This window comes from Pygocentrus nattereri, chromosome 24, assembly GCF_015220715.1.
Source record: "Pygocentrus nattereri isolate fPygNat1 chromosome 24, fPygNat1.pri, whole genome shotgun sequence".
NCBI classification, from domain to species: domain Eukaryota; kingdom Metazoa; phylum Chordata; class Actinopteri; order Characiformes; family Serrasalmidae; genus Pygocentrus; species Pygocentrus nattereri.
This window is the reverse complement of record NC_051234.1, coordinates 19,479,342-19,506,152: the sequence shown is the minus strand read 5'-3', so window position 1 is coordinate 19,506,152 and position 26,811 is coordinate 19,479,342. Positions and strand designations below refer to the sequence as shown.

The 26,811-nt window shown below is 39.1% G+C and overlaps 1 protein-coding gene across 5 annotated transcripts in view; it reads right to left on the bottom strand.

Annotated features, from left to right (window-relative positions):
* The window catches only part of neto1l (neuropilin (NRP) and tolloid (TLL)-like 1, like), a 151,067-nt gene that overhangs the window by 21,631 nt on the left and 102,625 nt on the right, over positions 1-26,811 (bottom strand). For all 5 annotated transcript variants that reach the window (XM_017696235.2, XM_037533787.1, XM_017696236.2 and 2 more), the window contains exon 7: positions 3,621-3,849. In XM_017696235.2, the coding sequence (XP_017551724.1) occupies positions 3,621-3,849 (229 nt within the window). The remainder of the gene's footprint in view (positions 1-3,620; positions 3,850-26,811) is intronic.

The following is a 26,811-nucleotide window of genomic DNA, read 5'->3' as shown; positions in this document are numbered from 1 at the left end:
ACATAAAGCAGTGGCAATACACCAGTGGATATATAGCAGTGGCAATACACCTGTGAATATACACCACTGGATATACACCAGCGGCAATACACCAGTGGATACATAGTAGTGGCAATACACCAGTGGATATACACCACTGGATATACACCAGCAGCAATACACCAGTGGATATATAGCAGTGACAATACAACAATGGATACATAGCAGTGGATATACACCAGTGGATATATAGCAGTGGATATTCACCAGTGGATATATAGCAGTGGATATAGACCAGTGCATATATAGCAGTGGATACACACCAGTGGATATATAGCAGTGGATATACACCAGTGGATATATAGCAGTGGCAATACACCAGTGGATATATAGCAGTGGCAATACACCAGTGGATATATAGCAGTGGCAATACACCAGTGGATATATAGCAGTGGATACACACCAGTGGATATATAGCAGTGACAATACACCTGTGCATATACACCAGTGGATATCTAACAGTGGCAATACACAAGTGGATATATAGCAGCGGCAACACGCCAGTGGGCATATAGCAGTGGATATACACCAGTTTCCATGATTATGCAACACCCATTAGTTCATGTCCATGGCTGTTACACCTATTTCTATGGTTACCCTACACCAGAGATGACCACTCTTGGTCCTTGAGATCCACCACCCTGGAGAGTTCAGCTCCAACTCTAATTTAACACACCTGATTCAGATACTGAGGCCTTCAGGAGCACTGAAATATTACAACCAGATGTGTTGGGTATGATATCTGCAAGGTGGCAGATCTCTAGGACCAAAATTGGGCACCCTCACCCTATACCCCATTACATGGTTACACTATATTTGTACAGTTACCAGTGTTGGGATAGCTACTGAAAAACTAGTAGTTAGCTTTTGTAGCTACTTTCCCAAAAGTTGTAGCTAACTACAATTTAGCTACTTTTCCAGAAAGAGTAGTGGCTATTTTTAGCTACTTTTTGTAAAGTAGTGCACTACTGTTCAGCTACTTTCAAAATGCGATTGTTAGAATGTTTGTGAATCTCCACCTGGTACACAAAACAATCCCAACTGACAGTGTGAACAAGACACTGCATTTAAACCAAATGGCAGACAGAAACACACAATTGAAAAGCTGCAAATATACAAAACGATCACCAAAAATGTAACCAACAATCAAACTTATACACCCAATGCCGTGATATCTAACAAATATTAAGACTAAATGCAAAGTCAAAAATTCCAGGTTTTTCCAAAAATCAATAAAAATAACTGAATACAAACAAGAGAATTTTGTGCAAAGCACCATCAACTAATGAAATAAAACTGCTCCAACTGAAACATTTCAGCAACATACACTAATCAGGCTTAACATTATGACCACCTCCTTGTTTCGGCGCTCATTGTCCATTTTATCAGCTACATTTACTATACAGGTGCACTTTGTAGTCCTACAATTCCAGACTGGAGTCCATCTGTTTCTCTGCATACTTTGTTAGCCCACTTTTGGGTGTGAGTGGATGCTGGACACTTCAGTGTCACTGCTGGACTGAGAATGGTCCACCAACCAAAACTATCTAGCCAACAGCATCCTGTGACCACTGATGAAGGACTAGATGATGACCAACACAAACTGTGCAGAAATCGTTTCTGACTTTACATCTGCAAGGTGGGCTGACAATGTAGCATCGATAATTTGGAGATGAATGGACTTATTTACATTTATAAATCATTTGCTGATTCATTTAATCTGCAGCAACTCACAAAACTTAAGTCAGCTTCTCTTTGTTTAATCTAATTTAATCTCTAATTTAATTGTCTTAAATTATTAGTAAAGTGTTTATTTTTACATAAATGGCTGCAACTGTAACAACTGCAAATTCCCCCTGGGATCAATAAAGGAATCTGAATCGGAATCTTTCTTCTGCTTCTCTTTCGAATTCTCCCGTTCCACCTTAAATGGCACAGCAGGACAATCTGCCGCCTCAGGCACCATTTAAGGTGGAACGGGACAACTCGAAAGAGAAGCTGGAGGATAAGAAGCATCTTCAACCTCATATAAAGTCAAACATTGAGAGACAATTTACAAGAAACTCTCAGAGACGTTTCCTGAGAAGCGAGAAAAGCAGCTACAGCTGAGCTAAAGCTTAAAGCAGAGCAAAGTAAGTCTGAGTTTGGGTTTATATTTTCAGCCTGCATATCAGCACATACTGAAATACACTTACAGCCAAGATGGTAAAACGGACATAAAATGTTGTGTTGTGCTGAAAGGACAAAACTGCTCTTCTTAACATTCGGTTGTGACCCCTGAGGTAAGCTTGCTAGCTAGGGGTGATCAGCGCATGGGGACGAGCACGTGCCCGCTTGCGCGAGCTGTCCGTGGCTCAGACAGGATTGCACAAGCTCCACCAGCCCAGTTCACTGCCGCGTTCTGTGGTTCATTATACACGGATTGTCTGAAGCCTGTTGCGAAATTGTTATTGAATAATTTTACTATAGCTACACAAAAATGTATAGGCGCTACAGCTACTAGCTACATTTCATAAAACTGTAGCGCTACAGCTACTAGCTACTAATATTTGTAGCTAACTACAAAAAGTAGCGTGCTACTTAGCTACTCCCCCATCCCTGACGGTTACTCTAACCTTTATTCATACTTACATTATATCTATTCCCACTGTTGCACTGTGCCTGTTGGAAAGAGCAAGCTACACCTGTTTTCACTGATTTGCTACACTGATTTCCAGGGTTACACTTACACCCATCTTCTGTGATAATATTACACCCATTTCCATGATTATGCTGCATGTATTTTTAAGTTTATGCTAAAACAATTACCATGGTCACATTACATGCATTTTCAGTGTTATCCTACAACTATTTCTGTTGTTATGACACCCATTTTTACAGTTAGATTACATCAGTTTAAATGGTTATGCCATCCCTGTCTCAATGGGTTCAATACCTCCATTTCCATGGTTACATTACACCCATTTCCATGGTTACACTACATCAATTAAATGGCTGCACGAAACCAGTTTCCAAGGTTACACTACACTTATTACTGTGGTTACACTCATTTCCATGATTATGTTACATCAGTTTAAATGGTTACACCAGATGTGTTTCAAAGGGTTCACTACGCCCATTTCCATGGTTACATTACACTCATTTCCATGGTTACTCCACACCAATTTAAATAGTTACATGACACGAGTTTCCAAGGTTACACTTATTACTGTGGTTACACTCATTTCCATGGTTATGCTACATCGATTTAAATGGTTATGCCATTATTTTAAATGGTTATAAATAGTTACGGCACACCTGCTATCTAGGTTACACTGCAATCTTTCCCAAGGTCACATTACACCCATTTCCATGGTTCCACTGCACACATTTTCAAGGATGTGCTACACGAGTTTCCAATGGTTACATATGCTTATGCTACACCAGATCCCATAGTTCCCTTACATGCATTTTCACGGTTATGCTACAACCATTTCCGCAGTTATGCTACACCCCTTTTTGATGGTTACAACAATTCTCAAGGTACTCATTTCCATAGGGGTATATACCATGTCCTTGTGCATGTGTGTGGTTGTTCTTACGTTCTTGGAAAGTGGTGAAGAGGATTTTGAAGCGGCTGCGGCGGCTTCCCTCATCCGCCCACATGCGCACCACTCCCAACGCAGTCAGCAGCATCACGTCACTCGCTACCGTGCTGCAGAACTTCACCTTTAGATCCTCCACAGAACTGCTGCCGTCATACACTGCCACAAAATTACGCTTACACTCATTAGAGTTCTGCATCTCGTAATCCAGGAAACGCAGGTAGATCTAAGGAAGAGAGAGAGAGAGAGAGAGAGTGAGAGTGAATACATATAGTTGAAATTTTCTGAGGCTTTCATCGTGTGACAATGTAAGTTTTACTCTAAACAAACCAGCTGTATTATGTTAGGTTACTAGATATCAGTATCAGAAACATGCGTATTTGTATTAAAAATTTCAAAAAGCCACAACATTTTGACAGGCAATGTACAGAGTGCAAGACCTCAGCACCCTGTAAATGAGCATGGTTGACAAAAACATATTATTGTCCCACAAACAGCACTGTAGATCCATCATTTCATTCATGACACGGCTGACATCTGGATCATTTACAGGTGTATATTTCATCAACGGCTCTAGGATTGTATCAAAGTTACCAAGCTCTTTCATCTCAGCCGCATTACTGTGACTGATATCTCTATAATGAGATGCTGTCAATAAACCCATCTCATACTTCAAACTGCCACCCGATTCAGACACTTCACAACAAAGCAGATTTACATCAGTGTTTCTGTCTCTGCTCAGTGTGTCGGTAAAAGCATAAAAACGCGGCTTGTGCTGGAGCCTCTCTAACCCCAGAAGGCAGCAGAGCATCTATTTTCTTCCCAGTTGAAGGAGCGGTCTGGCAAAAAATCTAATTTACACATTTTCCCCCATTAGCCCAAATGTAGTCAACCAGCCGAGACATGTTTTCTTCTTTAGGTTTGGTGCTTTGAGGCTGATGTAGCTAACAAGAAACTGAACTGAAAATCCAATCATGGATTTAAATTTCTTTTTATATTCTTCACCAGGGTCATTCTACAATTGTTGTAGTGAAAGTACTTCACAAAGTAGTCTTTTCGTTGTTCACGTCACACCATTGACTTCACAAAATGTTAGGTATTTTAACCTCCTCTGAACATTATTATCACCAACATAATAAGACACAAAGTAAACACTGTTTTTTTTCTCTGTGTTTACACAACTGCATGAAAAAGGCTTTGAACTTGTGGATCTAGCTGGACATCTGCATGAACGGCTCCTAAGTGAAATACTTTTCATCAAACATTTATATCATAATAATAAACAAAGAGCTTTTAACACAAAGCGTATGCATTATACATGATTTATTTGACTATATCTACAATTAACAAATGGTTAAAAATATTGAGACCACTGATAGAAAAAGTCAAAAAATATTACATAAGCACATTTTACATTTACATGCAATATTAAGCATATTACATATATTTTATACGCACCAGCCCAGTGCTGTAGACAGCAGTAACTTCTAGATGTTTCAGAAATAACATAAACTAAAATCTTGAATGACTGCGTTTTGTAATATAAGAGTTTATTATACTAAAAAAACTGCAAATGTCCAGATTACTAGACATTAAACTTAACCTAAAAATTTGATAAATATCTTTTATTTCTCTTTTTACCTTTAAAAAGAGGGACTTTCTGAAAGGACACATATAGAAAACATTTCTGAAATAAACACAGGACCATTCAGAAAGAGTGTTTTGGTTAGTTTCAGAGGCGGTGAATGTCTGTCTCACCATCTGTCATGTTTGTTTTTGTTCATAACCAGATAAATAAGAAAACTGTGATGTGGAGTGAGGAGGCGGACGCACGTGCTGAGATATGCGAGATTTATTATGGGCAAATGCAGGGTCATGGTCAAGACGTTCCAGGGTCATAGAGCCAACACGGATTGAATGGGGGGCAGACATGATAGACCGACAATAAACAGGATCAAACAACACACAGTAACTAGAATAACCAACAAACAGCACGATCAAACAAAGCAAAGAAATATTCAAACAACAGCAAACAAAGACCAGCAAAGACAAGGGGCAAACACAGGGCTTAAATACACATGGAAAACGAGGGACAGGTGGAAAACAGGTGAAGACAATCAGGGGCGGAGTCATGAAATGAGAGGGCTAAACCAAAACATGAACGCATGGACAGGACTAGGAGGGGCCAATCGTGACAAAAACACTATTAATTGATCATCCAGTGGATAAATTTTGTCAGAAAAAAGTGTGTCAGTGGTATTTTTTGCAAAGTGTTACACAGATTTTAAAAGTGAAATAAAATAACAGTATACATGCAATATTCAATATAACATAATAATTATATTTAACATAATATAATAACATAATTTTCCACACAAAATGTGACTTTGAAACTAAGTTGTCTGAAGACTATATTTAAAAAACGTCAGTGGTGTTACTGTCAGTGGTGTTATATTACTGATTGTTGTTTGTTTTACACTTGAATTACATACAATTTATACCCAGTTTGCTACCATAATGGAAAACTGACTCTTAGGTTCTCTTCCAGACACTACTGACTCGTTTTCATTGTTTCATCTGACTTCTCTTTCTGGATTAGGCTCACTTTGTTTCTTTATTCATTATTCTCATAACTCTTATTGACACTGTTGTGTTGTGCTTTTGGTATCTGGTGTTAACTACAATAGGATGGCAGAGATGTAATGGAGGGGATGGAATGGAAATGAACATCAATATTGTATTCATTCGCAAGTGCTAAGTCTGTTCTGGCTCCTGGTGACTATATGAATAGCTTATTTTCCCAGAATGTCCAGTCTTCTGTTTGAGTCTTCAGGCTTCTTAATTATTCCAAACATAGTTGTATTTTCCGATGAATTTGCTCTGTTCAAAATAAGACAACTTCAGTTGGGTCATCTGGGCTTCGAGTGAGAGGTGAGGTCTGATTTGGTCAAGGGTCCGTTTGTTTGTGTTCTTGCTGTTTTCTCTTTCAAAATTCAAACGCATCAATATTTTTTGTCTGTCCTGCTTTGTTATCCCAGCATTCACATCCATAAAGAACCACAGGAAACGTTGCAGCCTGGACAAATATGATCTTTGGTTGTACAGACAAATCATTACGTTTGAAGATCTTTTCAAGCTCCTTCAACCTTGATCTGTTGAGTGTGTCAACTTTCCCAACTGTTGTTAATATCTGTAGTAGGCAAAAGCTGTCCAGCACTTCTACATCTTCTCCATTAATAGTAAAGGTCTTTTTCATTGTAACACCCTTTGTTTTTCCTCATATTGTGCAGAAGATCCATCTCTTCACTCTGTTCTTTTACTTCCCTTACAAGAACCTCTAGGTCTTCCTGACTTTTCACTATGAGTCTTGTGTCATGTGCATACTGAAGTTTATTGAATCCCTGGTCATCTTTCTCCAGTCCTGCTTCTTTCATAACATGTTAAGCATATAAGTTGAAGAAGTATGGTGATAGTGGGCAGCCTTGTCCCACTCCTGTACCAATGTAAAACCAGTCTGTCCATTTGCTGTTATGACTGTGGCTTGTTGATCAGTGTAGAGGTTCCTTATTAGAATGAGATGCTCTGCTGTACACACTTCGTTGAGGACATTCCATAATTGTATGTGGTTGACACTGTCAAAAGCTTTGCTGTAGTCAATAAGACATGTTAAATTCCATGGATTTTATATGTATGCATGTTTACATATGTTTACAGTCCATTCTTACATATGAAATGCTGTTTTCTCACCTTCACTAACTTAGAGTGCTTGAAAAAGCGCTCTATTGTTATCTCTCATACTTCTTCTTATTCTTCTTCCACAAATTTCTGTGATTAATACAGCCCGAACCGCTTAACGTACAGACTCCGTTCAAACTGCGTTTCGGATGGCTCAGCGCTGTGACTTGTGCTATGTATTTTTTGAGTCGATCGGATTGGTAGTTTTTAATAAAATTAAGCTTAAAAATTAAAAACCTCCCATAAAAATGAATGGTTGAATGTTCAGAACTTCAAAGTCTAACTGACATCGATGATGTCACAGCAGGCCACTCTGTCTCACAGACACAGCTGATCACGCAGGGAATCCGCTTTAAAATCCTTAAACTTTCACCTAGACACTCCAGTTTTAAATGGTAGAGAAACTTGTCCTTTCTGAAACCTCAAAATATCTCATCATTTTTATCAATTAGCTTTACAGTCATGAGCATTTGTTTGGCACTAAGCACAGAAAACTGCCCCATTCACTCCCATGTAAATTTATCAAAATCAGAATCTGCTTATTTCAAGATTTTCTCTGTGTTTAACTTGTCATAACTCAGACATTTTCTTCTCAATACACAAAATAATCCTCAAGGGGTCTTATCTCACACCATCTGAGTGACAGTTAATTTGAATGACTGTCCCCAACCCCCCTCAAACGCATACATCTCTCCCTCTCACACACACACCACACAGACACATACCTAAGGAGGTGTTGTTTACCTACACAGAAACACACAGAAACACACACACACACACATTTGCAGCTCTTTTCAAACACCCTTGAAGTTCCTTCAGGAAATGCACATCTAGTTTTATAGTTTACTCTCTCGTTCAGGGATTTATTAAATGTCAGTGTTGATGTATCTCATTTTCACTGAATATGAAATGCAAACAGACCCTGCTATAGCTTTTTTTATATCAGCAACATGTCGTGTGAGTTTATTCTGCTTGCTTTGAGAATCATGGCAGGAGACGCATGCTCACAGTAGGGTCATGATGGTAACTACTCTCATAACCAGTGTCTGGCAAAGTTATGGAAATGCCTGCAGAGAACATGGTCTCCACTTCGTTGTACCTAAGAACACCCTTGCTGTGGTAAAATCGCAGTAACCCACAGCCTCTCATGGCTTATTGCTTTAATAGACTTGCTTATCTGGTTTCTGACACTGTATGACATACTGTTATAAATAAACCTGGACAAAAGTAAAGACAAAGACAAGCTGCTACTGTTTTTTACCGCATTAACACAGTTAGCTTGTTGGTTCAGTGCAAAACTAAAGAAGCAAGCCTCAGACATTAAACAAGTCTTGACTGAATGATTATAAGGGATAAATTGTGAAAATGAAACTTTTTGACATAACAATCACTTTAATTCGCTGCTAATCAAGGCAAATTCATCCCTCTCCACAGGACTGTCCTAATTTCACTGCAGGAAATATTATACTCTCTGTTAGAATTAATCTCTTTCACAATGACACTGCCAAAGAAACACTGCATGACAGCTTCAACATGCAAGCCTGTCATTAGTGGAAGCTATTAGACTGGACTGCCCACCCCCCCCCTGCTGTGCTCGGTAGTGGCCTAAGTCCACTGCCCATGGTGTGCTATCATTACTCATTACAATGAGAACAATACTCAGTCATGACAAAAAAGCAAAAGGACAAGAGAAATGATGCTACACTGACTGGTCGTTTTATTAAAAACCTCTCTCTGTACAATTAGAGACTGAAGCTCATCTGTTGATGCACAGTTTGCCATCCTGTAGTCTTTCATTAGTGGTCACTTTCTGACCACAGGGACTCTACTGGCTTGTTTTTTTGAGTAGTGGTCCACTCTCAACCTAGCAGTGACACCGGCACATGTAAAAACCCAGCAACACTACTGTGTCTGACACACTTGTACCAGCACCACACACACTACCATGTCAGGATCACTGCTGTGCTGAGAATGAATCACCACCCAAATAATATCTGGACAGCAGTGGACCTGAGCTCAGAAGCCCACCAGTGATGAAAGGGGTAGAGGGGAGCTAATTAACTGAGCAGGATACAGTCTGTAATTGTCCTACCCAGGGTCCGCCCACAAATGTGTTCTCTGCAGGTACAAGGGTGCAAGGATGGGCAGGCTTTGGCAAAAATCCCACTCAATCTAATGAATTTAGATTGGAGTTTAGATTCACTACATAATGTTGCCTTTCAGTCCAGTTCAAAATGCTACACTACTGAGATGGGCTGTGTTGTTGTAGCTACATAAAAATAAGTAGATTGGATGTGATGACAAATTAGCCAACATTCTAACACTTTGTGACCAAAAATTATACCTATACCTGTCCTAACACTGTGAGGTTTCACATACTTATGTAGCTAAATGTAGCTAAAAATTTTGACCAAAACTGTGTTGTGTGCTCCAGTTCCTCACTAGGTTCAACTGATCTAGCAACAGTAGCTACAACTGTGGGACAAGCATGGATAGATAAATTGTAGTGGACCTATAAGGCAGGTGGAGCTCATAAAGTGGCCAGTTAGTGGAAGCACCAGGTAGGTGTTATTAATAAAGTGACCAAGTAGTGGAAGCACAAGGTAGGTGTTTCTAATAAAGTAGCCAGTTAAAAAGTAGCCTTTTGTAGAAGGGGGTTTCCAACAAAGTGGACAGGACGTATATGAGTGAATAAGAGCGTCTCTTCTCTTCCAGAAAAACACCAGACTGGTGATAAAGTGAGAAGCTGCTACAGAACCACATCACTGGGCTTGTCCTGGAGATGCTGCAAACCCACACACCATCAACATTACTAATGAACTGGAGAACCCCCGGTGTTCCTGCAGGCCTACACCATCGGCAGTCTGGCACTAAGCAGTGTGGGCGTTGCACAGACACACTCAAATCGAACAAATGACGGTGTGTGAGGACTGCCGGTCTGTTCGGCTGGCCCCCAGGGAGATGAAGTTTAATGAGATTCAGAGATGCCTACGGGTAATTTCCCACATTTGACACTTCGGGGGAATCTGGAGGCTCCAAGTGAATGTGTGTGTGGGGGGGGGGGGGGGGGGGGGGGGATGTCAGCTGATCATTAAAAAAAAAGTCACAGATTGTGGGGCGTGCAGTTCTACTCTTACTGCCCAGCTGTCATAATCCAGATGATAGGAAAAGAGTTATAACAAAGACTTGATAAAAATGAAGACCTACAATACTAATGTAAGGATCATTGGGTTACACCATTTCCATGGTTACACTGCACGCACTGCCATAGTTACACTACAGTCCTTATATGAGCATGTTACACTCATTCCATTGTTCTGCTATACTCTTTTTGATGGCTGTGGTTCTGACACATCCCATTACTGGCTGAACAGTTAAGATGACAAGACAAAGAAATCTCCATCATCCATATTGATGTCATACCTGTTTCCATGATTACACTTCACCTGTTTCCATGGTTACTCTACTACCAGTGTGATGGTTATGCTATGTCAACTTATGCTACATTTATTCCATATTTACGCTACACCCACTGCCATGGTTATGATACACGTATTTACACAGTTGCACTCCTGAGAAGACATGTCCCATTACTAGCTGCTGAATGCTGTAACGGTGAAGATGACAAGGCAACAACATAATTAAAGCAACAAATTCACTTTGATGATAATGCTAGGCCCATTCTGTGGCTATGCTACAACAATTACCATGGTTACACTCCATTCCATTCCATTCCATGGTGATGCTATACTCATTTTATGGCTATGCTACACTCAGTTCCATAGTTACTGTGAATTCATTTTCATGGTTGTGTTACACCATTCTGATGGTAATGCTACACCCTTTCCATAGTTATGCTACACCCACTTCCATGGTTACACTACACCTGTGACCAAAGTTACACTCATTTCCAGAGATGTTCAACACTTAAGCTATATCTATTCTATGTTCATGCTACATTCACTTCAGTGGTTGTGCTACACTATAGTTACGCTATACCCATTACACCGACATGCTACACCAATTCCATGGTTACATTACACTCACTTCCATGGTTACACTACACCTGTTTACATAGTTGCACCCATTTCCACAGTTGCACCCATTACATGGTTATGCTATATCAAATCCATGGTTACGCTACATTCATTCTTTTGCTTATGTTACACTCATTTCCATGGTAACACCATACCCATTACACAGTTATGCTACACCAATTCCATGGTTACGTTACACCCACTTCCACAGTTACACTACACCTGTCATAGTTACACCTATTTCCATAGTTGCACCAATTCCATGGTTTCATAGTTTCACTAGGAGTAACGTATTCCAAGAAGACAAGTCCCAAAATGTTTCGGAGAGCTTAACCCATCTGTCTCCACTAGTTTAACAAACACCAATGTGATATCCTGTATTTAAAATAATAATTTCTTTGTAACTATAAAATGTTTTAGTTATTAGTAGCTTTCAGTGTTCTTGTTTGTGTATGTTTATAGTGCCTTAACCTCTCATGACCTCAAAACTACAGCCTTGCACACAACAGGCCCAAATAAGGCCGAAAGCACAGGATTAAACTGTCTTATTAAAGGCTCGGCTTATGAAGATTTTCCATGCATGCACCAGCAGAGCAGAAACACCAGATTCATTTGTTTTCATGTGCATGTGGTGGCATGTCTGTCCTAAAGGCTAAAGATCTGCACCTGAAATTAATTAGTAATTTGCATGAATCTAGTTATGATTCCCACAGCGTAATAAGGTACAAGAATTATACACTGGAAAATAGATTTCACATTACATTACACAGAACATAATATTACATTTATTGATGTAAACACATTTCATTACACGGTTTAAGTGTTGGCTTAACAGTAATGGGTTAATTTGCTGTTCATTCTGAATCCTTGGAAATGAATCATTTTACAAGTAATAGTAAAACTGGTCAAGAAACAAAAAGGAAAGAAATTATACATAAGATGAGATGATTAAGCTGATACTCTACTTGATACTCAAGCCTGTGTTGTGTACCATCATCAACATTACATACAAAACCCAAAGGATACGTACATTCACTGGTGGTTTTGGGTAATAAATAAATGGACTATATTTGTGTGTTAGATATCATGAGCCCTGGTTCCTATCACCACCACTTTATAGAAATCAGAGTTAAGTTTACAATGAACCATTTCATATCTAAACACGTTAATAAATCTTAGCAATGAAATTATGCCGAAATTTTGAAGATTTTCCTTTTAATGAAAGAAGTTTGACTTTGTGAGCAAAGACCTTTTTGTTTTGATTTCAGACATTGTCTTACATGCATGCAACTATGCTGAAGTAACAATCACTGCTAATCTAGGATTAACTGCCACCTTTTGATAACTGAGCTGATTATGATTATATGGCAGGTGAAGCCAATAATAATTCAGTGCTTGTTGAGCCCTGAGTTAAAACAACAGCAAAAACAGGACAATTAAAAAGATTTAGGGTCAAAATCATCACCAATTTGGTTGCCAATTATCAGTCTGTTCCCAAATGATAATATCTTGACAATATAGTGAACTCTGCAATTATTGTCATTATTGTGAATGGAGTTCATTCATTTAGTGCAGAGCAAATGTAACACTGGATTCCCAGATTCCATTATTTCTACACAAATAAAATATATTACATAAACAAAACTCTGTATTCCTGATTACTATAATTGTGTTGGTCTAATAAGTTTTATTAAAGTAACACAAAGATTCAGTGGATCCATTCTTTTTTTCAGTGGAATGCTAAAGTGCACATGTGAAAAGAAGACTGAGGGAAGAATAAGTATGCTTCAGTTGAGCTTTAAAAAAAAAGACCAACCGCCTTTCTTAAGGATGAAAAGAGTCATTCCAACAGGCTGTAAATGCCATGACATAACCGACCCAGTAATCTTACCCTGAAACCCTAATCCCAGTCCCCACAGAGTCCAAGAAGCTCCAGAGGGATTTCAAACATCCAAAACCCTTCTCTCTGCTACTCTCTGACCGCACTATACAAAAGTCCACTTGGAGATACATTTGCTCTTCACCACCACGTCTATTGTAATATATATCTTCACAGTAATGCATAATGGAGTTACAATACTTAATTAAATGAATTATGAAATCTTGAATGTAACTATGATTTGTTTCAAATACACAAATATGACTGGAGGAATTATGCACATAACAGTTAAATAGTAAATAAAACAACAAACAGTTTCACTATCATTATTATTATTATTATTATTATTATTATTATTATTATTACGTTTGAAACTGGTTGAAGACTTTTATTTTATTAGCTTGTGGGTTTTACTTGTTTGCTACTATATACATGCATTCAGCTAAATGAATAAATGAAAGCACCTTATTTACCCAAATTAATGTTTTTCAAGACAGACATGTATCCATCAGTGTCCCAGACTCGACGACCCGAGACAAATATTCGTCAAGAAAAAGAAATAGTGCATCTGTTCCTACAGTTTTCTTACTGTTAGCTATACTAACAGTTATTGTCAGATGTAATTTTTTGCAAGAAAAAAGTTTAAATGCCTTACTTTGGCCAGAAACTTTTCAACTCTTTATCTTTACAGTGTTAACAGGAGCCAGGGGCCACAAAAACTGCGTATCTTTAGTTAAGATCTGACAGATCAAGATAAGATTTTGAAAAAAAAAAAAGATCTTATCTTACAGCATCTTATCTTTACCCAGTTAGGAAAGCTTAAGCTACTTGATCAAAGTTGACAGTCAACTGTCATGCCTGTTACTTACCAACTGACCGTATGCGCACAGCTGACACATAAACAATCAAAGCAGTCAAGTTAGTTAGCCAGACAGGTAAGCTAAGGTTACTTTTGTAAAAACATCAAACAAAACTAAAGTGCAGTAAACTTGAAGGTAAGATGGTGGCTGCGCTTCATGCTGTTTATTGGAGCTCTGCCAAAACGCTTCCCTAACAACTTTAATCAACCATGCTAACGCTATTCCACCTAATACACAGCAACATGTTCAACTCCGTCCCTTCATCATTCACAACCATCACTGTAATCGTTTATCTGATGAGTTTTCATTAACATTTACACACAATGGTAATAAGAGGGGATGGTGGAAGTCATGTCTGCTGCATCTGGGGTTTTACATGCTGTTAGAATAAAGCACCATTTTCAATGTCGGTGAATGGAACATCTTTATTTCGGGGCAGTCGTGGGCTGGAAGGTCGCCAGTTCGATACCCAGAGCCGACAGCACATTATCCTTGAACAAGACACCTAAACCCCAACTGCTCCCCAGGCGCTGCGGATTGGCCGGGTAAGTGTGCTCAGTGCCCCCTAGTGTGTGTGTGCTCACTAGAGTGTATGTGGTGTTTCACTTCACGGATGGGTTAAATGCGGAGGTGAAATTTCCCCGTTGTGAGACTAATAAGGTCTCTTAATCTTTATGCTAGTTATAGTGAACTATGCTGCCTGTCAGTGCACAAAATGATAGAAACAGATGGTTAAAACAGAAGTTAAGTCACCTCTGGGGTAAAGTTAGGCCAGGATTTATTCACTTTTGTCTAGTTAGGATGTTTCTGTTTTCTTAGCTTGAGTTAGGATGAGATTATGAACTTAAGAACTGTTGTTCTGTAATAGCTTCTGTCCTAAATTAAGTCCAGAGTGAAGTTGTCATGGCAACTTCAGACACCAAACATCGCAGATCAACTACATTTATGAGGAGGATGTAGAAAATTGTTGAAATTATACTGTTCTGTTAATTCTAGGAGTACTGTCTACCCCATTCCCTTGTGGATCATGTCAAGCACCCCCAACTTGCAACCCAGGCTTTATTGCTTGAGTACACTCTAATTAGCCTTCTCAGCTATAGTTTTTCAATTAGTAAGCTTTTTCTCCACCATTGCTTTGGAATACATTATCAGCATGCGCGTGACGTTGAGGCAGCAACCTTTAGGGCTGTGCGTTATCTCTTTTCAGGCCATTGGTGAGTGTGTTTGAGGTGCAGCTCACGTCCCCTGTGCTGACTAATTTGTACTGGGTGCCAGCTGATGGCTAAAGCTCCAGCCAGCTGAGAGAAAGGTTCTGTGTACGGTGAAGAATCAAAGCTATTCATGTTTGAAAGGGACCACTACAGTCATGCCTGTAAGTTTGTGAACCCGGTTTTTGTTTTGTTAACCACTAAAGGTGTATTTAATCAGAATTTATTGTGTAAGTATTTTTAAATGTGATTATTTTGATAGATGATAACGGCCCTTATTCATCAAAGTTGTGTAAAATTCGCACGTACAAATTTCACAGTTTTGTTATGCATCGGGTTCATCTTTGGTATATCTGTACAGTCAGACTCACACCTGTATTTAAATTTGTGCAGAAATGTTTAACCTGAAATATTTGCTTAATTTGCAGTTTACTAACCAAAAGTATTATCAACATCATCTGTAACTGCAATAGTAAGAATAAAAATAGAAAATCTCAATAATAATAACAATTTGTGCATATTATTTGTCCAGGATTACAGTATAAACTATACTTATTTTACATGGACATTGGTGTACATTAAAGTGGGCTGTATGGTCAATATGTCATATTACATTATAATTCAGACTACTGATTTTTTTGGTACATATAACAGTATAATGTATTTATGTGTATTTTTTTAAATAAAGCAATTTTCAATGCAAGTAAACCTTTTTTATAGTTTAACAATGGCATACATAGACGTAGATGTCCCTATACTTTCAACAAGACCCACTTTTATGTAATGAAGTAAATGTAAAATATTTTTATTGGGCGAAATAAAAAGTAAACACTGAAACAAACAGTATATAGACAGATGTCGATATTGTTTTCTAGTGCTAACAGGATAAAGGTGAGGGTATCTAAAGCCCACAGTGGCTTCTCTGAGCACGGAAAAAACGGTACACAGTTGAAGTCCCGTTATCCCGTCCCACCTTAATGGCAGCAGTAATGTAACTGCTGCACCATTTAGGTGGAACAGGACAATTCAAAAAGAGACTGGCAAATAGGAAGTCAACTTCAGTCTAAGAAACAGGGCTTGATGACGTTTTACGTCTGAAAGTCATTCGTCTGATATGTGCATCTCTTACTCTTGAGCTTTCATCAATGACACTGCTGGGATTTAGTAAATGTTACAAGCTGTTCACACTATCAGTTTTAGCTGAGAAGCTGCAGAGTCTCTTGACTTGTAGCCAGATACTGCAGTGTTGCTTGAAGCAGCTGGCTAAGCAAGTCATGCTGGCTAAAGGCTAATGGCTAATGGCTAACCCCAAGAGACAGGTTTTTCCTTCCACTCTCTTTTCACCCTCATTAACTAACATACTAACATACCTCAGGCTGCATCTCACTACACGTGATGGAATGAGGGAATCAGCATGTTTTGGAATGTTTGTACATCACATTATCTGTATTTATTTGCATAGCAGTATAACGGTAATGACAAAACTAATACCTTATTTGTCATAATTTCACTCAGTATATCAGGTACACTGGCATATTGTCCACAACTAAAGTGAACTATTCAGCATTACATTTAAAGACATATTACACTGTGCTTTTGTTTTTTACTACTGACAAAGCCCAAAAAACAAATAATACAAAAACCCAGCCCCAGCTAGTGCAGAAGGATTTCATACACTGCAGCAATACTGCACTATTTAGTTATTTTTGTTACTTAATTTTTCATTTCTTAGTTGTATTATTTGTTAATATTAATTATGTTATTTTTGGAAAATAATGACACTGCACAATCACATCATTCCACTGCCCTAAAAGAAAGTTGTTTCACATTGTATTTATAAGATTAGAAATTTCAGTCAGTGGGGAGCAGTGTACTTAGCTACGAGTGCAGCCATTGGCTCACAACCCACTGCATGCTGTCATTTTATTGGCTCCCCATTACAACATCTACTTGAATAAGTACAAGCTTTATGTAAATAAATGATATGCTGCTGGGCTGGTGCTTGATTTTACGCACTTATGTCGATTCATCATTTGCACCCAAATCTCTGCTAGTTTTCCCGTCATACAAAGGTTTCATGAATCAGACTCAGAGTAGTGCGTACATTATTAATAGCGGTCAAATCTGAACTGTTTTTCCAGAATAACTTCACATGCAGGGCCAGATGTGCTAAGTCTTTTATGGCAGCTTTCAGACATAAATATGATACATTATTTCTGAAAAAAGCTTGTTATGTATGTTATGTATTATGCAGCAAAACATGCTTCTCTCTCTCATGCCTACACACTTAAAGGGAAAATCTCACAAATGGAAGGGACTATTGGAGTACATATTCCATCTAATTTAGTAAAATTTCAGTGGGTTGATTTTCACTGTTTCTTAAAACCAGGCATAAATTTGTGCTAATTTTTGAAAGGCATTTAAATGGACATTATCTCTCAAAAGACTGAAACTGGTAAACATTTATGCTATATTTCAATTAGGAGGAGACATTTTGAATAAGTATACATTTTGTGGTTAACAACAACAAAATCCATCCATCCATCCATCCATCCATCCATCCATCCATTTTCTAAGCCGCTTCTCCGTCAGGGTCGCGGGGGGTGCTGGAGCCTAACCCAGCAGTCTTCGGGCGGAAGGCAGGATACACCCTGGACAGGTCGCCAGTCCATCGCAGGGCAGACAGACAGACACAGACAGTGACTCACACACTCACACCTAGGGGCAATCTAGCATGTCCAATTGGCCTGACTGCATGTCTTCGGACTGTGGGTTAGGAAACCCGGAGAACCCTGAGGAAACCCACGCAGACATGGGGAGAACATGCAAACTCCACACAGAGAGGACCCTGGTCGCCCGGCCGGGCAACAACAAAATATCCAATTAAAAATGCATTTGGTGGTAAATGTAGCAAAAAATCTCTAATTATTCATTTTGTGGTTAACACAACAAAACATTTTTAATCAAATACACAATCTGTGGTTATTAAAATGAAAAATCTTAATTGTATATATGTATTTTGTGGTTAACATAAAAAACATTCAATTAAATACACATTATGGTTAACCTAAGAAAAATCACCAGTTAAATATATGCGTTGTGGCAAACAACACAAAAAGGCTCCTCTAAGCTGGTCAGGGCTCTCGTTATCACTCTTCAATCAGCCTGTAAATCGACTGAAGAGTCTGTGTGATGTGATTTGTGTAGCTGAGGTTTTTAGGCTTGTGGGTCTAATGGCTTTGGAAATACAAGTGTATGTGAGATGGGCTGTTTGAATAGTACCATGATATGATTACAGCATCCTCCCCACCACCACCATCTGTGCTTAAAGTAAACATTCCTGTGAGGCCGAAAATACAACAGTGATCTAAAGCCTTTTACAGAATTAACTCTGGCAACCCAAAATGGGGATTGGGCGCCATGTGTGGCAACCCTGATCTGTAACACAATTAAACTCTCACGGTGAGAAGCTTTGGGCGCTTTAATCACTTACAGTCCATTTAAATGTATTAATACTCCAGCCAACAGCCTGTCATGCAATCTACTAAATGGCACTGGAGAATCAATAGGACTCTATCAAAGAGACCACAGCATTTAAGAAAAGGGGAAACTGCCTATCCACACTCCGCCCACAAATGTGTTCTATTGTTGTTACTTTTGTTAGGTTGAGCAAGCTTTACAAATTAAACTAATGAGAAACTGTAGAAGATGACTCAGTTTATATCACAATACCTACATTTAGAGTCAGTTATTCATTCAACCTAATGAGAAACTGTAGAACAGACTCAGTTTATATCACAATACCTACATTTAGAGTGAGTTATTCATTCAACCTAATGAGAAACTGTAGAATACGACTCAGTTTATATCACAATACCTACATTTAGAGTCAGTTATTCATTCAACCTAATGAGAAACTGTAGAACAGACTCAGTTTATATCACAATACCTACATTTAGAGTGAGTTATTCATTCAACCTAATGAGAAACTGTAGAACAGACTCAGTTTATATCACAATACCTACATTTAGAGTGAGTTATTCATTCAACCTGATGAGAAACTGTAGAACAGACTCAGTTTATATCACAATACCTACATTTAGAGTGAGTTATTCATTCAACCTAATGAGAAACTGTAGAACAGACTCAGTTTATATCACAATACCTACATTTAGAGTGAATTATTCATTCAACCTAATGTGAAACTGTAGAACAGACTCACTTTATATCACAATACCTACATTTAGAGTGTTTTTATAATTTTGTTAGGTCACCTGTTAGGACAGTTCATGTATAGTTTTTCTTGTTGTGTAGTTCGGGTAATGATAGCATGCTGTTAGCATTGCTGTTTTAAATCAGCCTAGTCCTGATTAACTACACAGACCAGCTTGGTAGCGCAGCATTTTAAATTGGAAACTTAATGTTCACATGCAAATATTTGAGTGCCCCTGGTGAAATTACATGTTTTAACACAATTTAATTACAAATAATTAACACATCCTTTACAGAGAATACACTTATGCACATTTTAAAGCCCAACTACTGTGTATTTGCTGCATTTGGTAAAAGAATAAGACAAAATGCAATCTGTGCACCAAGTATGGCACATTTTATATGTCATTCCAATATGTTAAACTCAGCAAATAACCAATAATTGTACATTAAAATGTGCAGAGCTGTGTTCTCTTATTTTTAATTAATCAACAAACTTGTCACCAGGAGTGGTCAAATTTTTGAATACGATTTATCAAGCACTGTAGTGGCCCAGTGTAGTGGCTCATTAACGTTACCTTGATTAAACAAAAAAGTAAACCTGATCTAACAGTAGCCACGTTTACATGCAGCCTGATAATCCATTAATAATCTGACTAATAGCTCAATCGGAATGGAATACGTCCATGTAAATACCTCAATCGGAATAGACTAATCCAAATGAGGCCATTCGGAATACAATTTCTATCCGATTAAACGAGGTGGGTACACCTCTAAATAATCCGTTAAATAGAAGAGTAATATCCGTGTAAATGCCTGAATCCGATTACAGTCCAATCGGAACGTGTAGTACATTCTGCGCAGGCGCATCATCGTGAAATGTTTATACCGTTCAACACGGCGGAGCTGAAGCTGGTCTGCAGAGGAGACGAGGTTTATACTCTGAGCTTTAAAAGACGGCGGTGGGACGGACGTCCAGCTTCTGTGTCTCAGAGCACGACGTCTTTCTGAGTCTGACGTTAGTTTAAAGCAGTTAAAAACTCAAATGCGCCAACTGGAAACTCTCCTCACGCCGACTGGACCTCACATGATGTTCACTGTCATGGTAACGTTTACTCTAAGCAGGCATGTAAATGAAGATTTTCATCAGACTGTTGAACAGAGTGAGAATAAACACCTCAGTCTGAATCTGTAATCCGATATTCATTTGGATTGGCAAAAATCTTTGCATGTAAACACAGCCATTGTGACTTTCAAGTGCAAACAATATAAAATAATTTAAATTAGTAACAGTCTAAATTTAGTATTAACTTTTTAATATTTCACCAATACTTGTGCTATAGTAAAATGAGATTTTTTGTTTTTCTTCCAAGTGTAGTTGTGGCCAATCCCACAATCTAGTCAGGTCTTCCCCTCACATGATGCTACCAAGCTGGGAGGGTGAAGTTTAGCACATGCTTCCATATGAAGTTCTACCAAATCCTTTCAAACTGCTGCTAATGCAACATCTCAACACACTTGTGCAAAACACACTTATGCAATAATGCTAACTGCTAATTCTGGTTCAGACACTTGGGTTGGCTAGCATTGTGCTGAGTGATGGGGGAGAAGGAGGACTATCCTACCCACCCAGAGAGAGAGAGGACAATTATGATCTCTTTAACTCCTGCTTATGGATGGCTGTGGCATCACTGGCCAAACCAAGACTTGCAACAGAGACAGTTGAGCCACTCTTCATTGGGATTTTTGCCAGACTTTCGGTAAAGCCTGTCTGACCTGGCAACAGTAACTAGGATTTAGATATGCTTTTGTAAAACATGATTCTGTGCATTATTTTTTTCCACCATACGCTAACCCACAAAAAAAGTCAAGATTTCACTTTGCATCAAGAAAACAACTCAATGGCACAGTCAGTAGGTTCTGTCCATGATGATATGGCCAAGGACTTATGCTTGTAATTTGCTTCGCTCTAAAGAAATCAAATAGCACTGAAATCAATTGGTAAGGCAATAAATCACATTATGTCCAAATATCACTAACAACTGTTGCATAACAACAAAGCGGTCCTGTTATAAAAATGCAGTATTTATAGAGGAATTCCACCAATTTTTTAAATTTTCTGCATAATTAAATGGTGGTTTGGTGTGAAATTTTCCATTGTAGAGAAACTTACAGAGTCAGAACTGTTCACAGTGGTGGTGATAGAAACCAGAGGTCCACTTCTAAATCCTACCCCCTACGAAAAGTTATTACGTGAAAAGTTATTACGTGAAATGGATGCCTGAGGTTTAATACATTGCTGTCCAACAGTTTTGAGATAAAATTTTGCACTAAAACATATATTCTTCAAATTCATTCATGGCAGAAGGGAACATCCAGGACATTATGAGGCAAAATATTCCCCCAACAAACCATATTTTTTCAGATTTACCACTATTTTACCATCATCAACTTCACATATAAAAACATTTGTATGTTCGCTAGTGGTTTTGGATATGAAATAAAATATATTTAATATATTTGTGTTGTAGACATCACACCCCCTGGTTCCTATCACCACCACTGTAAAGAAATCTGAGTCTGTAGGTTTCTTTATTTTTGTTTACTCAGATGCTGGATTACATAGATTTTTTTAATCTTTGGACTTGCCCTTTAACACTTTATCTCAGATCTTTCTAATCTTCACGACCACAGCTGTTATCACCGCAGAATTGGCTAAACAGGTTCGGTCTCATCCATCTTCAGAAAGGCCTTGGAGGAGGCCCAAAACAGATGCAGGAAAACACAGCAATTTGTGTGCTGAAGCATCATGGACAAGACTGGGGGAAAAAAAGTGTCCATTGAAAGTGTAGCAGGAACAGCTTGGAGTCGGGACTACTTCATCAGCTGTAAACCTCTCCCCAGGCAACAGCGCACTGATTAAAAACAGTCTTGACCTCAAATAAACTGCATGGCTCATGGCCCGACCTTTTACAGCCCAAAGCCGTCCCTCTGAACTCTTTCTCTCTCCCTCTCTCATCCACCGTGATATGAATAATGACCCTACAAGAGTGCTGCCATCCTCCTGCAAAAAACTACATCCGGAGTCATAGACATACAGCACCAGTCAACAGCTGGTTCCACCTACTCATGTTTACTTTATTTTCCACATTTTAAATTGTTTAGAAGTGTTTAAATGTATGTTTTTGAAACATCAGGACTAATAACACGTATGGAATTATGAAGCAACCAAAAAAACACGGTGACTTAGGAAAAAAAATTTTTTACAACTGAAATTTGTTTTGTGAACAAATTTACTCTGACACTCTTTGAAAAAATGAAAATAAAACTGAAGTGAAATTATATTAAAATATACCCTCCCTTAATCAGGCTGATTTTGTTGTTGTGCCTTTAAAACCGATATATGTAAATGTTGTGTGATGCTGTTGTGATTGGCTATCCTGTATTTTATCTAATTTAAATAAATAAATAGCCATTCAGGTTGAAACACTCCTTATAACCTCAGCATGAATGGATAGAGCTAAGCTACTGTGGGCTGATTAGGTGGATGTATTTAAATACACTGGTTTTTGTGACATCACTAAAACAATAAATTCAAGGTGGCCTCTTTCGGAAGCTTGTTGTCAATATATGGGTTGTATGATGTAAAGAATGAATGGTACATTTTGAAATGTCAGAAGTGATTGTACACTATTTCATATATGTTTTTCAAGATATAGGCCCCTTAAACCATTGTATCTAGTGAAAGTCTCTTAGGACACTATGCAAAAGCACAACCCCCTAGGCTGGGCTGCGAGCTGGGGGGGTGACGAGGAGGCAGAGCAGCGAGCTCTCGTTGCCTCTCAGCATGAGTGCTCATGCTGCCCTTAACGAGAGCCTGCTCTTCCAGCAACTGGACCTTCTTTTTAGGTCTGTGCATATAACGTCAATATAAAAAGTTTCCGACATGGTCTGAAAAACTCCCGCCAAATCAGCTCTGACTTTTGAATGAATTTTTCAGGCTTTACAGGGAGACTCGCAACAGCACATAGTAGATTTTAGTTTTTTCTTTTCAGATTCAACGTGAACTCTTTCCATTTTAACAAACAAATCTTACATGGTGCAGCTTCAATAAATGACAGCATGTTTCATTACCTATCATGGAGAGAAAACATCTCACTAACAAATGCATCACAATATGGAAGGAGATGATTTCACACTGACTTTAAAGCTGCTTCTTCTTCTTCTTTCGGCTGCTCCCTTTAGGGGTCGCCACAGCGGATCATCTGCCTCCATCTTGCCCTATCCATTGCCTCCTCTACTTTCACACCAACCATCTCCATGTCCACCTTCACTACATCCATAAACCTTTTCTGAGGTCTACCTCTTCTCCTTCTACCCAGCAGCTCCATCTCCAACATTCTTTGCCCAATATATCCACTATTCCTCCTCAACACATGTCCAAACCATCTCAATCTGGCCTCTCTGGCTTTATCTCCAAACTGCTCCACCTTCACTGTCCCTCTGATCTGCTCATTTCTAATCTTGTCCATCCTTGTCACTCCCAACGAAAATCTCACCATCTTCATCTCCGCCACCTCCAGCTCAGCCTCCTGTCTTTTAGACAGAGCCACAGTCTCCAAACCATACATCATAGCAGGACGCACTACTGTCTTGTAAACCTTCCCTTGCACTCTTGCTGCTATCCTTCTGTCACACATCAGCCCTGACACCCGTCTCCACCCACTCCATCCTGCCTGCACCCTCTTCTTCACCTCTTTTCTACACTGTCCATTGCTCTGGATGGTTGACCCAAGATATTTGAAGTAATCCATCTTTACGACCTCTACTCCTTACATCTTCACCTTTCCGCCTGCCTCCCACTCATTCACACACATGTATTCCGTCTTATCTCTACTGACCTTCATTCCTCTCCTCTCCAGTGCAAACCTCCACCTCTCCAGATTCTCTTCCACCTGCTCTCTACTCTCACCACAGATTACAATGTCATCTGTAAACATCATGGTCCATGGAGCCTCCTGCCTGACCTCATCTGTCAACCTGTCCATCACCATTGCAAACAAGAAGGGGCTCAAAGCTGATCCCTGATGTAACCCTACCTTCACCTTGAAACCATTTGTCACTCCAACTGCACACCTCACCACTGTCTTACTATCCTCATACATGTCCTGCACCACCCTAACATACTTTTCAGCTACACCTGACTTCCTCATACAGTACCACAGTTCCTGTCTTGGCACCCTATCATATGCCTTCTCTAGATCCACAAAGACACAATGCAGCTCCTTCTGACCTTCTCTGTACTTCTCTACCAACACTCTCAATGCAAAAATTGCATCTGTGGTACTCTTTCTGGGCATGAAACCAAACTGCTGCTCACTGATCTGAACCTCTCGCCTTAGCCTAACTCTTTCCCATACCTTCATGGTGTGGCTCATCAACTTTATACCTCTGTAGTTACTGCAGCTCTGCACATCACCCTTGTTCTTAAAAATGGGGACCAGTACACTGCTTCTCCACTCATCAGGCATCCTCTCCCTCTCCAGGATTTTGTTAAACAACCTGGTTAAAAAGTGCCTTCTCTCCTAAACATCTCCATACCTCCACAGGTATCGTTTTTACCTTCATCGTTTTTTTAAAGCCGCCCTCACTTCCACCCTACTAATTCTCTGCACTTCCTGATTCACTATCTCTCCCCCTGTTGTCCTCCTCTCTCTCTCATTTTCCTCATTCATTAGTTCTTCAAAGTACTCCTTCCATCTACTCAACACTCTCTGTTCACTCACTAGTACGATTCCCTCTCTATCCTTTATCAGCCTAACCTGTTGTACATCCTTTCCAGCTCTATCTCTCTGTTTAGCCAAACGATACAAGTCCCTTACTCCTTCTTTACTGTCCAGCCTCTCATACAGCTCATCATAGGCCTGAGCCTTTGCCTTTGCCACCATTCTTTTTGCTATGCGACTAGCCTCACAGTACTCCTGCCTACTTCCTTCATCTCTCTGGTTATCCCACTTTTTCTTAGCTGCCTTCTTCTTCTGAATACTCTCCTGGACTTCCTCATTCCACCACAACCTTTCCTTGTCTTCTTTCCTCTGACCAGACAAAACACCCAACACATTCTTGCCCGTTTCTCTCACCACCTTAGCTGTAGTTTCCAAGTCCTCAGGTAACTCCTCACTGCCCCCAAGGGTCTATTGCAATTTTCCCCTGGACTTTCCCTGGAAGCTGCTGAAAATTCTAATATAACAAGAGACTCCCAGAGAGAACAATGTATTATGAAGGGATTCAACCACTTGGGAAAAAGCAGCAATGTCTATATTATCATAGACACACCTAGGCACATACATTAATTAAGATCACATCTGGTTCCCTCACATATTGTTCTATATGTTACTACCTGTCAAGGTCACTCTTATTAATTTTGCTGTTGTTTTTGTTGCTACTGTCATACTTGATGGTTTGGCCAAAATTCAGATTTACAAATGTAAATGACCAGCCGAGACACCAAATCTGATGTCTGAAGTTTCCCTCTTTAGTTTTATGATGGAGCTATGAGGCTAATGTAGCTAACAAATAATAGAAGCTTACCAAATAACACTGCTACCTGCAACTCCATGTTTATAGAGAACAGTGTGTCGTTCAGTGTCAGAAACCACATAAGCACATCTATTAGTGATTACTTAACAACTTCACACAGTTTGAGACAACTGTGTGATTATTTAGACGTTAGCACCGTGCTAATTGGTGGTATAAGCTTCCATTACCTGTTACCCACTTGAGCTTTGTAGCTCTATCATCTGCTTCAATATCAGTACCAGTTTTAACATCCACTCATCCACTTAGCCTCATTTATTCCAGGAAATTCTGACATCATTCAAAGGACTGTTCCTCTGGTTTGTTAGCTCAAGTGAAGTTAATTAGATGAGCCATCAAAGGGTCAAGGGATCGAGTTTGAGTGTTGTAGAAATGAAATGATAGCAAGCCTCCAAAAAAGCCCCCAAAAACAGCAGACAAATCTGTTTATAAGACATAGTAATAAATACTTAGTAGTTCAAAACCATAACATCTACTCCATCTCTTAGACAAGATTGCTGTTAAGTTAGTCACTGTTAACTGGCTAGTTAGTAAGCTAAAGGCTATGCAGCTAACAGAGATAATCAGAGCACTAAATCTTGGTTCTTCACCAAGACAAAACGTTTTTGCACATTTTTATGCAAATTAACATTCAAATGTCTCAAAAAAGGTCTGCGTTGC